We start from the raw sequence: 14,224 nt of genomic DNA on the forward strand, positions 1-14,224 counted from the left end.
AACTTATTCACTGAATTTTTAAGGTAAAATGCAGATTACTGATATCAACACAGGTCCACACAGATTTAATACAGGGAAGGCTGACGGGGAGGAGAAAATGGAGAAATGAAGCAGAAGGGCAGTGGATGAGGAGGAGGCGGGGAAAGAAAGAGAGGCTGAGGGAGAGTCTGCTTAGAGTTCAGGACCTGGGCTGGCCCCAGGAATGGGCTCCAGGGGAAGAGGTCACAGCTTCTCCCCATCTTACCCACCCCCCAATATGCGAAACCCCTTGGCTCAGGCTAAAGTCCCTTTGTTTGTAGAACCCCTGCTATTTGGGCAGAACTCTTGGTCCTATAAGCCAGGAGTCAACCATATCTAGAAAGAGAAGTAGCTTCAACACCTGGACACAAGCGAACTGTTGTTTAAAATTTCACACCAAATCTATAAATTACACGTTTGCATTGCGGGCCAAGCCGACTTTTTGTTGTTGCTGTTTAATAGTATACTACCTTGTTTTTTGCCAATTTCAGTTTCACACCCTCCCCCACTTCCCCAACATCCTGGCATCACCTGAAGCCAGTTCAGAGACTCAGGGGTTACTGACCCTCTGAGATCTTGCTGGTCTCCCCAAGCCTTTTTATGGCACAAAGCAACATAATTAAATGTGGCATGTTTGCTATCATGGAATAACTTTTAATTGCTTAATTAAATCAGAGATTTAAAGAAGGAAAGATTCAAGAGTTCCCTTTGAATGAGAAATATAAGGATATGCCAAAATGAATGAAGTTATTAATCATAGCAAGAAAGCCTTTAGTATTTACATATGATAAAAATGCAGGCCAGGATGTCAAAAACAATAAGCACACTCTTTAAAATTTCAATTCAGTCTATTTATGAGCTTTTATTATCCAGGTAGTCCCGCAAAGGACAGAGAAGACCTCACTCATTATCCAACTTACTTCAGATCAGGGTTAGATTAAAAAAAAAATACCACCACACAGGACAAAGAAATTGCCATAAAATTAAGTTACTATAAATGTGTTCCACTTTAAGTAAATAAGCCCTTAAAACGGGCCTTAGGAAAGTCTACACTGTCCACAGACACAGTCAGGCACGCTAAGTATACAGGTGACAATTAGCAAGTGTGAAAAGCTATGGTCATTCGCTAAACGTGTAAATCTAAACGCAAGCAAGTGAAAAGATCCAAAAAAGGGAAACTGCTAAATCCATATACAAATGGATTTAACAGTGAAGCATTTCATTCTTCATGTTTTCACTTGGTGTCTTGAAAAAACCCCTTCTGTCTCTACTCTCCCTCTTAGCAACTGCGCCTGCCTTATTTATTTATGAAGTCTGAAGGTTAGTCCTACCTGCTGCGACTAATTAGGCCTGTGCTTTGTAGCCTATGCAATCCTGTCTGATTAAATGTACACATTTGTTTTACTCCTTTTCAGACTCCTTCTCACTCGACTTCTGATTTTCCGATTTATATTAAAGTTGGGAGTTACAGTGATTCTCCTCGGCCCGCCCACCTCCATTTTTATTTTGCCTGCATCTGTCTCTTTAGTGTGCAAATGTGGTGAATTTTTTTCAGTGCAGGGGAATTCATCGGCCTTGTCAATCTTGGTATCATTATTTTTAGTAGTCTTCTTTCTGAGACCTTAGCCTATAAAACAGTTTGCTGAAACCCCAAACTCTCTAAATATTACATGGTAAATTTGCTTTCTATTGGAAAGCTTCAGTGCTGGTGGGCTAGCTGAAAGGCAGGTGAGATGTTTAGGGCATGGGTGGGATAATGTAGGACATCATGGACTCTAGACTAACACTGCTCCTAACAGACAATTTGCTAATTCCTATCGATTTCTTTTTTCTGATTCTTTTTGTCTCCTCTTCATGTTGTAGTTTCCAGTCCACTTCTCACTGGATATTTGCAAGGAAATGAGTGTTCTTGCTCCATCATCCAGGAACACTGTATTTTGGGAGCCAAGCCTTTTACCCTTTAACATAATGCTGTTCCCCATTTTGTAGCAAATCAATCTGCTCCCCAGGCCAGCGCCTAAAAATCAACAAATACCTGCCTCATAGCCCAGGTTTTCCACCCTGAGGTTTCAGCATCAGCTTGGTTAGCAATTTCCTGCCAGAGCCATCTACATCTTGATTATTCGGTCAGCCTTCCAGGGATTTCATTTCAGACCCTCTTCGAGAAAGACCCCAGCACCTCTCATCCCAGGGGTTGGTGAACTTTCAGTTTTATTTTCCCCAGCAGTGTTAACGCCCAAACTTTTCACCTCCAAAGTCAGAAAGGACTTTGAATCCTAGCTCATTTCCTACCACCTCCAACGTCAGTTAAAAAAAAAAAAAAAGAACTCTACATTGAAAAGAATCATGTATTTTTCCTTAAGGATATTTTTAGTGTCTCCGACAAACATTACAGTATCTGATTGTTTTTCGGATAAAAATCATCTTGGCATATTTATTCTAGGGAGATTTAAGATTTAATGAAATGATTCACTATTAATAAACAAAATGGGGAGGGAGGATCTCGTGGGTTAATAGTTTCTTTCACTGCGGGTGACCAGGAACTTTGCCCAGCCCTCCACTTCCCCAAGCTCTCTGAAAGTGGAGGGTTATCTTTCTTCTTGACCACTTCTGTTCCATCCCGCCCAAGGGTGGCTGAGTTTACTGCTGGATTAACCACTAAAGCCCCTCCCCTCCCCCAATACTCTCCTCCTTTTCCCCTGCCTTAAGACTTATTTCTAATATTTCCAAAGTGCACTTTCTCTGGGCCTCTCCCCATCCCCGCCCCCCAGTGGGCTTTCCTTCCGCCTTCCCCGGCTCGGATTCCTGACTCGGTCGCCACCCCCTTCCCCTCCTCTCCCACTCCGCATTGTCTTTCTGAAGCCGCCCCCTCCCGGAGCGAGTCCCCGTCCCCTCGCCCAGACTCCCGGGCTCGCACACACTCAGCGCAGGCCTCTCCCCCTGCACTCTCCTCCCTCCGTCTCTCTCCCCCCTCCTCCCCCGCCATGTCCTCCTCCTCCTCTCCCTCCCTCTCCCGGCGCCCGAAAGGATCATTGTTAGCCGCCCCCGCCCCGCCCACCCCGGCTGTTTATTATGCACACGTCACCGGGACGGCCCCGCCCCCCGGCATCTCATTAAGCGAGTGTGTTCCTCTCGCCCTGTCAATAATCTCCGCTCCCAGACTACTCCGTTCCTCCGGATTTCGATCCCCCTTTTTCTATCTGTCAATCAGCGCCGCCTTTGAACTGAAAAGCTCTCAGTCTAACTTCAACTCACTCAAATCCGAGCGGCACGAGCTCCTCCTGTATCTTCGGCTTCCCCCCCCTTTGCTCTTTATATCTGACTTCTTGTTGTTGTTGGTGTGTTTTTTTTACCCCCTTTTTTATTTATTATTTTTTTGCACATTGATCGGATCCTTGGGAACGAGAGAAAAAAGAAACCCAAACTCACGCGTGCAGAAGATCTCCCCCCCTTCCCCTCCCCTCCTCCCTCTTTCCCCTCCCCAGGAGAAAAAGACCCCAAAGCAGAAAAAAAAAGTTCACCTTGGACTCGTCTTTTTCTTGCAATATTTTTTTCAGGGGGGGCAAAACTTTTTGGGGGTATTTTTTTTTTTTTTTGGCTTTTCTTCCTCCTTCATTTTTCTTCCAAAATTGCTGCTGGTGGGTGAAAAAAATGCCGCAGCTGAACGGCGGTGGAGGAGATGACCTAGGCGCCAACGACGAACTGATTTCCTTCAAAGACGAGGGCGAGCAGGAGGAGAAGAGCTCCGAAAACTCCTCGGCGGAGAGGGATTTAGCTGATGTCAAATCGTCTCTAGTCAATGAATCAGAAACGAATCAAAACAGCTCCTCCGATTCCGAGGTAGGAAAAGCCCCTCGGGCTGGTGGGCTTTTAATCTATTTCCTGGGCTTGCCAAATGTTGCTTAAAGGGGAGAAATCGGGGCTGGGGGCGGCGGCGGGGCGCCGCGGGGCCGGGCGGGCTGCGTGTGCGTGCGGGGCCACCATTGCAAAAACTTGTAACCCTGTTTTTCTCTCCCTCCCAAACCCCCCCACCCCGCTGATTCTTTTTCTCCCCCTTCTCCCCCCTCTGCGTGGCGTTTGCCCCTCGCCCTCCCCACCTCCACCCCTCCGGGAAGGCGGAAAGACGGCCTCCGCCTCGCTCCGAAAGTTTCCGAGATAAATCCCGGGAAAGTTTGGAAGAAGGTGAGTACGCCCCGCGCGCCCCGCAGCTGCCCGGAGCGACCCCCCGGGCCCGCCGCCCCGCGCGCCCCGGCCCCGCGCCCCGCTCGGCCCGACCGTGCGCCGCCCGGGCCGGGGCGCCCGGTCACTTGGGGCACTTTCTAAAAAGTTTCTTCTCGCTCTCTCCCGCTCCGCGCGGCCGCTGCCGTCCCCTCGCCGCCCCGCCATGTTAGCGGCCAAGAGGCAAGATGGAGGGCTCTTTAAGGGGCCACCGTATCCCGGCTACCCCTTCATCATGATCCCCGACCTGACGAGCCCCTACCTCCCCAACGGATCGCTCTCACCCACCGCCCGAACCGTAAGTGCCTCCGCGCCCGGCCCCCGCCCGCTGCCCGCCTGCCCGGCCCCGCATGCGGCCCCTGCCCTGCCCCCTCCTCCCCCTCCCCTCCCTCCCCCTCCCCGCCTCCTCCCCTCCCCGCCTCCCCTCCCCCGCTCGTGGCCCAGGCAGCCCGAAACTCTCCAAACTTTTCTGCCTTTTGTGGACTGGAGTTATTTGCACTTCGCCATGTTCTTGCTTTCAGTTTGCTGCCTCGTGATGTTGGGGAGACCTTTCCTTCCAAGCAGGGCTTTGTTGGGGGGGAAAAAATCAGAAGAACTTTTTTTTGCGCTCTGATTTCCCCCTCCCCCTTTGGTGGAGTTGTTTGTTTCTTCACCCTGGGAAGATGACTGTGTGGCTCTTTCTTTTTTCTCTCTCTCCCTCTCTCTCTTCCTTCCTTCTTCCGTGGCGTCTTGGGCTTTCCCCGGTTAACCCCTTGGTTGCCGCGGCCGGGGACTGAGTGACTTGGCTGCGCCCGACCCGCTGGGTAGAGAGTGGATTTTCCTCCAGGCGTTGGACTTGAGAACTAGAGAGCGCGCGGAGCCCGGGGCCCTGGAGAAGCGCCTTAGCTTTCTCTTTCGTCTGGTTATTTATTTAGCTTTCTAGTGGCGATCGTTGGCTCTCAGCCCTCTTCCCCTTTTCCCCTGGAAGGCCAAGCTTCCCCGACTGGTCCCACTGCAAACTTGGGGGCCCTGCGCTTCCTTTTCTTTGGCAACCCCGCAGGGCCGCGAGCGCCCTGGGCGCCGTGGCGGGCTCGGCTGCCTGGCGCGCTGGCTGAGGGCTGTCCCCGGCCGCCCGGGGTGGGGAGGCCCCTGTGGCCGGGGTTCTTGGTTTGTGTGTAGCCAGGGTGGCCTCCTCCGAGCGGACTCGATGTATTTCTAGGGAATTTTGGTGCCTTGGGGTTTATATAGGGTCTGCACTCGCCAGCTTCCGAGAAGGGCCTCAGTGTGCCCTGGGGGCCAAGAGACCAGGGTGTGCGGGGCTCGAAGGTGTGTAGAGGACAAGGGAGGCCAAGAACGCCTTTCTTTTAAGGCAATGGGCTGCTGATCGAGGGCCACCCAACTTTGGGGCCCCCGGGGCAGCGCGGGGTGCCAGGCTCCGGCGGCGCTTCCCATAGCGTGAGTTCCGCGCCCACCTCTGACATTTGTTATTAAGGATCATCCCCTTCCCCGACCGGTTCTGCCCCCTGCCCTCGCCCTGAACCCCCTCCCCATCCCACCCTCTAAAAAGCCTGGATTACGAATCTCTGGACGTTTGTGCCAGGTTTCCCGGGATTGTCATTTCGCACCTTCTCTGGTTTAGTCCCCCTCCTTGTTATTGACACACGCTACTTTTGTTTTTTCTTTTTCGGTAACTCGAGATAGCAATTTGAAATAAGGCCCCCACTGTTCAGCAGCCGTGGATTCAGTGCTAATGGCCGAGGGCTTGCCGGGCAGGAGTTGATCATATCTACAAGTGTTTTTAAGCATTAAAATATTAACTATCAGGTTTGACTTGTTTTTTGGGCCCTGGCAAAAATGGCAAGGGCATGCTAGACCGGTCATTTTTTATGGCTAGGAAAGAAATAATTATTCCCCCCCTTCCCCTGCGCCCAGGCTTCTGCATGCTTGGGAAGCTGGGAGAGCGTGTCAGCCCGACCTCCTCCAGCAGGGCCAGCTCTTCCAGGCTGCAGGGGCCCGGCTTGTGGGTTGCAGCTGTAGGGGAAGCACTGTCCGGTTACGTTGTATTTTTCTTGGGAGCTTGTGGGCACCTTAAATCGGGAGCATTCGGCTCAGAATCTGGAGGGTTTGTGTACTAACCAGCCGAGCAAGCAACATTCCAAAGTAACCCTGAGAATGTCTTCCTCTCCTCTCCTCCCCCGGCGATGGAGGCCTCTTTGGTATTATTCTAAAATCCACTTAGCCATCTGAATATTGAGCTTTGATGACGGGCTTGCTGGCCTTCTTGACTCTTTGCAAACTCCTTGTGACCGCTGGCAGTCTTGCTCTCCTGTCTCCTAAAACTTGAATAGTTGTGTTGTAATTAGGAAAGAGGGAAATTGTTAAAGGCAAATAAATGATTTCCCGGTGCGAAAAGGAAGGTTCCCAACTCTCAGTCCCCTTTGTGGGCATTATAGGAATGGACGGCATCTAGTTATTTTAATTGTGGGCATAGCGGGTGGCCTTGTGCTGTGACATCAGATTGAGTCGGAGAAGACATTTCTGAACTCAGTAGGCAGTTTTAGTATTTGCACGTCAAACGCCAGCAGACATCTTCGTTGTGCTGCTCCTTCCTCCTTTCTGTCTGTTACCTGGGTTAGATTATGTGCCCCCAAATTAAAGTTATTTATTTAGGCCGGTAAGCAGAGCAATGGAAATGAGGACAAGAGGCTGTTGTGTGTCACTCCTGACGTCTCCGATCAGAGGGCCAGCCTGCAATTCCAGATTTGATACAGCTGCAGAAGGAATCTATAGGCAAGATAGCGGTCTTTTCATGCTCATCTGAAATTCTTCGTGTTTCATAGAGTGTGTTTTTGAGGGCAAGGTGCAAAGAAAAATTAGCTGTAGGCTTTGTTCTTTCACACCCTTCCTGGTTGGTGGTGTTTTTGCTACATTTGCTGTTATTTATGAGTATACCTGTAAGCAGCTGCTTCCTTTAAAAGGCAAACTCTTTGGATCCCTGATTTCTGCTTTTCTATTTAAGAATGTAAAGAATTAAGGAGTATCATTAAATCGGCTTATGATGAATAATACATTATCTCAAGAATAATACTTTAATTGCTGAAGACACCATAAAGCTTGATAGTAATAATTTTATTTTAAAACGACAAAGATTTCTGCATAACATTAATTTAGTCTTTGATACAATAATAGGAACGGCTTTTAAAAAGATAGATTGGAATACAAGAAGGCATTAAGGAGAGAGGTCTCGTGAAGTCGATAGGAAGTCCTACAACTGCAAATATGAGAATTGTGGTTACATTTGTATACTAAAGAGAAGAATACTATTCCCATATTCAAGTTGAAAAAATAGTTTTGCATTTCCTTCTCCTTCCTGCCAAAGGAGAAATAGGAATATGGTGGTGGAAATTGCAGTTAGGTTTGAAATTTCTCTGTAAGGACTTGATTGTTAGAGCTCTTGCATCTTCTTTTATCCAAAGTTGTTTGCTTTTCAACTGAGCTATTTGCTACTAGGTTGAACAAATAAATAAGCAGCATCTTGACTTCATTTTTGAACTTGGAATCCAGCATTTAAAGGAAACCAAGAGGGGCCTGTTCTTGGGGTTTGATTTAGCTGGGCAACAACTTCTCTTTCTGTCTTGTGAAAAATGGATGTTTTCTCCTCACTCAAACAACAGAATCCTTTCGACTACAAAAGATTTAGACCTTGGCATGTGAAGGGTTAATGGTGGTCCTTCCGCGTTGTCCTCCCACCCCCCACCATCACTCCTGATTGTTTTGACAACACTTTTCAAAGTGTGACATTCCAAGCCCCTGCATAACAATGTAATATTACTGTAATTACACAGGTCATTACATTTTAAATAGAGAACAATAAAATGCTTATCGCCCTGAAAAAGAACAGGTGTTCTTGCCCTTCTTTGGTATTTATGCTAATTGTTTTTCATCTCCTTCAGAAATATTTATGGCGAACATGTTTAGATTTCAATCTCAATGCAACAGTATTAATTCCGTGCTAATCTTTATAGGTTGGGGGTTTAATGTCTGCAGTATGGATTATGGGCTCAACATTCACCCAATAAGTCATATTTTAATGATTATAAATTTAATATGCCAGCGCTTTGCAGTTTGTTGAAATTAAAGCTTTCTGAAACCCCAGAAACAAACTCTTAGGCGGTTGGGAGCCTAAAGTGCTTATCTGGAAGAAGTGTTTTGGGAAACTTTTGACTGCCTGAGGGAAGTAGCCGTTCACTGGATGCCCCCTATCTGATCAAGAAAAGATTTGGAGGAAAACAATCCCGGTTCTTGCTAGGAGTTTTCCACCTTGATTTTAATTTTACTGATATGGATTTCATTTAGAGTCACTGCTGGAAGCTGGTCAGCTTTCTGTTTCTTAGCAAGCTGTGAAAAAGTTACAGGAAGGTTTCTGGGGGCTGGCAGATCAAGAATGCTGTTCTGTTAGCAGCGCACGATAACTGCAGTTCTGCACGCCATTAAAAAAATATTTGCTTTAGAAAACTAGCATTTTAATAGTTGCACCAGAGGCTGTGCTTTTAAAGATTACAGTAGAAGTCTTTCCAGGTTTTGAATGCCTCCTTACATCCCGCGAGGTGCCTGTGTGCCGGCAAAAAGTGCCTAGATTTCTTGGTTGAGAAATCCTGGTGCAACTTCTCTTACACATGCACAGTGGGTAAACTAGAAGGTATCTAAGAGGATTTTACATTTTGTCAGATGTTTCACAACAGGGGCCCCCGAATCACATTAAAAATGCGCTGTAGAGAAAGGACAGCTGCAAATTTTTGTGTGGACGCGTGTTTCTGGACCATGACTAAAACTCGGAGGACCTTTTCCCCAGCTGTCTGGAAGTTATGTGGAAGTTGGTTTATTGGCAGTTAAGTATGAGACAACCTGGATTTAGCAAAGGCTCTGTCCTCCACAGGAAGTCGATGACATTCTGTGGGGGGAAGGGACAAGACTTGAGGCAAGGAGTCATTTACTCCTTTTTTGTTTTTTTTAAACCATGGGGTTGCCAAATAAATAAGCACTTTCCAAGGAAGTAGGTGTAAGCTTTTTAGTCTTGGTTAAGTGGAATTAGATACTATCTTTAACCGCATTTATAACTGTTTGGAGCGATGCATTTCAGAAGTTTTGAAAAGGAGGGCTAAATCAAATTCCTGAGTCTTTTATTTTTGAAGGGGTGTGTGATGTGGGCATCTGAGTTTTTTCTGGGAGTGAGTATTGGCAACCATGTAAGTAAATCTTCAGCTCTGACTTATAATTGAGCACATTTGTGAAGGAAATGGTTAATTTTACAACCAAAGGCAAACTTGCACCTCGACAGGTCTGCTGAAAGAAATGTGCCCTAGTCCTTTGCTGGCAAGCGCCACCGGGTCATAAATCCGCAGGCTTTATTTACAGCCCATAACACTTATGAATGTTAAGATATTTGACGCCACGTTGGCCTTATAATATTCAAGGTCCGCAGACATTGGCAGTAGCTCAAATTTCTCTCACTAATTATAAGCAATGAGATGGTGGGGGAGGCCCATCGCAAATGCTGCCCTCCCCCCTCCTCTGACCCCCACCTTTACAGTCTGGGCTGACTGAGACAGCCACCCCTCCCTCGGCAGCTGATTTCTACTTTTCCTCTGGGCTATTGTTACACACATTTATAAAGAGCACTTTCAGGATGGAAATTCACTGGGGGGCTCTGCACAAATGCCTTTTTCAAAAGCAAAGTTGCTCTAGGTGTTTGCATCTTTTTCCTTCTGGTTTCTCTCTTTTTCCTTTCTTTCTCTTTTCTTCCTTTATTTCTTTATTTTTTTTTTTTTGGAGGCTGTGTTGCTTATATTCTGATATTTCCCAGAATACTTAAACCTGATACTGCTCTTTAATTTATATGATGTTCCATTGAGTGGGAAGGGAAAATACACACGTTGCGTGCTGTGCTACTAGTTAACCTGAGGGTTTAAAAAAGAAAGTGAGGTGGGGTGAGGAGAGTTGATTAAAAGAATTTAATAGATGGGAAAAGAAAATCCAGGTTCACGTTAGGGATGGGAAGGCCACTCGTTTGAGAAAAGTGTACCAGTGTCATCTGGGGGAGGAAGCACAGAAAAATAATCAGGGAGGCAGAATAAATGCTTAACTAAGAAAGACTAGAAAAGTATAAGAGGATGGGCTGAAAATTGGGGCTCCAGGGAATGGCTGGGTTGAAATTGGAGACTGGAAGTTTCTTAGGAGAGGTGGAAGTTGCATGTGGGGGGGCGGCTCTTAAAAACTGTACTGCTTGGCTCAGCAAAGACTGGCTCCAGTCCGCTCCTCACCGAAGCTCTCTGCAGCAGTTGATGTGTTGTTTCATATCAGTTGTGTGAGGATCTGGGGGTGGGGCGTCTGTGTTTGAGACCCCGATGTGAGAGAGGAGGCCAATTATCTTGCCGATTTTAATTTATTTTTAAAAAGTGGGCTGTTCTGATGTGTATGTTACAAACTGCCCACATGGTATAGGGTAGTGGGAGGCCGGGGTGTGTGGGTAGCTGTCGAGGGGGCCTGATGGCTCCGTCGTTTCTGGCGGGATCCTTCCTCCGTTCCTCCGTCCAACCCAAACTTAAAGACCGGGGCTGAAAGGTTTTATTTTCTAATCAATGGAATGCAGAAACTTACTAGCCCTCGGGGACAGATATGAATCCCTTAACAGCTCATTACAAAGATGGGGCTATGGGATCTTTGAACGGGTTATCAGCCTCGGTGTTCTTCGGTTTTCCCAGGATAGATTTTTTCTTCCTTAGGCACATCTGATTTCGGGCTGGTAATTCATCCGCTTATATTATATTCTTTTTTGTCGTGAAGTAGCCCCAAACAGTTCGGTCTACAGGGGAAGGAATGGCTGTTAGTGGGATCAGCTCCGAAGGAGTTAAGATTGCTTGGTAAAGTTTGGCATCATGAAAATAAATTTGAGGCCTGGTAGGCATTAGCAGGGCACAGCACATTTACAGAGCTTAATTAGTACGAACTGTAATTGTTCATGGTCTGCCAGAAGAAGTAATGTTCAGGAAAAGTGGAGTCCCTCTCTTGCAGTCTTCAGTTTGAAACCGATAAATCACTTGCATATTTGTGTAGTGATTCAAATGGAGCTAAGAGCTCTCCCATCCCAACATGTGGTAAATTGTAAAGTCAATGAATTGCAGATGTAGGCTACAGTGAGATTCTCTAAGAAAATGCAGAATGAATGGGAGAGAGTGATGCTATAAATATTTACTGAGAAGATAACTAGGTTCCTGCGTGCTGGGCCAATTACGATGTAGTAAATATATTAGTAAAATGCCTTAAAAATGAAGAGGATATGTGTGGGTCTTTGGGTGGGTTGGTTTGTTTGGGAAAAGTGAAATAAAAGGCACTATGTTATTGTCATGTCAGTTTTATTAAGCCTGAATCACAATGGCATACCCAGGGAGGGACACATGAAACCCACATTAATGCAAATTAATTCGTTATGAGTTGCGGTGCTGTGGCTGCTAAGTGGAGTAATGATGGGGCATCGTTTTAAGAGTGTTAGTGTAGCAACTTTTAATGAAAAATGCTATGTTAGGAGCTTGTCTCAGCCCTTCAGCCCATGTGTTTTCATATGCTAGAAATGTGTTTTGTACAAGAGCAGGAAACTTGATTCGCTTTATTTCCCTCCCCTCCAATGTTTTAAGAACTTTAATTATGTTTTGAGGTTTAAAGAAAATTATCCAGTTTTTCCTTAAAAATCAACTCAGAAATGCCTATCACCATAACCAAGTTCAACTTCAGCTTTTCTTTTTTTCTTTGCAAGAGATTGCAGCACAAAGTGGGAAAACAATGACTGTAGCATCCCCGGTAGACCTATAGATGTAACTTTCTTGAAGCGATTTTTTTTCCCCTTTTTTTCTTCTTAGAGGATTTTGGTCTGAGGCAATGTTGCAAGTCAATACTTCTTTCCCCCAATGTGAGTGGGTGGATGTGTGTGGAAGCTGTAAAAGTTAATGATCGTTCTCTGACTCATAGCTGATGGTTTCAGGTTGAGGAAAAGAAAAGAAGAAATTAATGAGGGTAAATAGACATTTGATGGAACGTCCAGACAGAAGGAGAGATTGTTCTTGTGTCTGAAGGCATGCGTTTTGTTGCAGCAGAATTTCTGAAGGAGAATGCCAGGAAGTGAAAAGGCAATGCCTTTGTGAAGTTGTTGTTTTAGGATGGCACAAATGTTTGGTGTCTAGATCTTTGCAGGAGTGTCTGAGCCCTAGTACCTACCAGTCAGTGCTGGTTTTGCTTTCCCACTGGAAGTTGGAGGTCCCCTTGACAATTCTTGAAAGGGCAGGCATAACCCAAAGTGCTGGTCAGAAGTTTATTTCCCGTTAAGTGTAAGAAGCTCCCAACAGGACTAGGGGTGCTGTCTCTGTCCTAAAAAATGACCGATGACCTAAGAAAAAGTCTTAGCTATGCTAAAAAAAAAAAAAAGTATTTTGTCTTTTACGCTGATGGCATGGAAAGTAAACTTCAAGTGGCTCGTGGTGGTAGCTACAGGGTAGAAAGGAAAGTGAACCAAAAAATGCCTCAAAACCAAAACCTTTTAGGAAATAAACCTGGGTTTTTTTTTTTTAATAAAACAGAAAGCCAAATGATTCATAAAGCTGAAAATAAAGCAAATGCTCCACCTCTTCCCAATTTAGTGGAGTGAATAGGGGTAAAAAATGAATCTTCATCACGTTGGAAGTTCACCTCATGCTGGAAAAACCAACTTAGGGTTTCAATTTCTTTAGTCTCCTTTGAGGATGAGATCCCTGTGGTTGAAAAAGCCATTTCCCTTCCCTCCCATCTCTGGCTATTTCTGATGTCTTTTATCTGAAACATCAAATTTGGAGCCAGTAGTAGTGATTAGAAATAAAACGAGAGAAATCAAGATATGATAATAATAAAGGAAGCAGTTAATGGTAAAATGTTGGTTTTTCAATTGCTGGAGAATTGTGCAAGCCCAGCCACATCTTGATGGTTCTTCCTCTGGACAAGTGAGGGCAGGGTCATCTGGAGGTGTCGGAATGGGTGGGTGGGCTTGGCCATTGTAAACAAGCACGCAGGAAGGGAAGGTTTATTTTGTTGAGAGTTTCATGGGAAGGAATTAAATGAAAAGTACCTGGGAGTTCTCATTTGGTGACACCAGGACGCCCCAAGGAGGGAGGCACCATGTTGAGGGCTGTTGCTCGCCCAGGGTATAACAGCCACAGTTGCTGGATGAGGAAGTGACGTGGACTGCTGCAGGTGACCAAGAGCAGGGCGGTCCCAAGAGTTGAGGCAGGTGGGAACTTGGTTCTTAAACCCAGTAAGCCTTAGATAGCTGTCTTGTCCTGGATCTCTCAACCTCCCCTCATCTTCCAAAAAATAAAGGGCCAACCATGTCTTGTTCTCTCCTTCCTTAAAGCTTTTTACAGAGATATAAATAAATTATTGTTCCAGTTGAGAGTGCCAAGTTCTTACTGCGTTCCTGTATTTTATCTTTGTTTTAAAAAGCTAGACTATAATGAACAAGGCATCTTTGTGTTTTACAGGGAAGGGAAAAGCAGTTGAAAGTGTGTGTTTTAGAAAAGAGTATTGGAGAAGAGAGGGGGTGGAAATCCAAAGGAGACACGAGAAAATTGTCAGGCTTTGTCGCTGGAGCTGGGGGAAGTTGAGCTCAGAATCTCTCCAATATAGTGGTTACTGGCTGGGAGTAAAGATCTGATGGGAGCTTGGGCTGTGTGTATTTATGAGCTGGTGGAGGGTGTTCTGTGTGGCTGGACACCTGAGGAGGAAAGTTACATTGCTTGGGGGTGTTAGAACGGTGTGTGTGAAGGTTAAATTAACTTTGTCCTACTAGAGTCTTAAGGACTTTGCCGCTGGATTTTTACTGTTTTAATTGCAGCCTTCTCTCCGGGGTGCGTTGTTGTGTGGGTAGTGGTGAACGTTAAGATTAAGAATGGAGCTGGACAAGTGCAAATTGAATTTGGATTAGCCACAA

General features: G+C 46.0%; 1 protein-coding gene across 33 annotated transcripts in view; it reads left to right on the forward strand.

Moving 5' to 3' along the window:
- Positions 1-3,165: 3,165 nt before the first annotated feature.
- TCF7L2 (transcription factor 7 like 2) overlaps positions 3,166-14,224 on the forward strand; it is a 194,524-nt gene continuing 183,465 nt past the window's right edge. For all 33 annotated transcript variants that reach the window (XM_046653550.1, XM_046653542.1, XM_046653548.1 and 30 more), the window contains exons 1-3: positions 3,166-3,858; positions 4,134-4,200; positions 4,410-4,534. In XM_046653550.1, the coding sequence (XP_046509506.1) occupies positions 3,670-3,858; positions 4,134-4,200; positions 4,410-4,534 (381 nt within the window). In that variant the 5' untranslated portion in view covers positions 3,166-3,669. The remainder of the gene's footprint in view (positions 3,859-4,133; positions 4,201-4,409; positions 4,535-14,224) is intronic.

This window comes from Equus quagga, chromosome 2 (genome assembly GCF_021613505.1).
Source record: "Equus quagga isolate Etosha38 chromosome 2, UCLA_HA_Equagga_1.0, whole genome shotgun sequence".
NCBI lineage: Eukaryota > Metazoa > Chordata > Mammalia > Perissodactyla > Equidae > Equus > Equus quagga.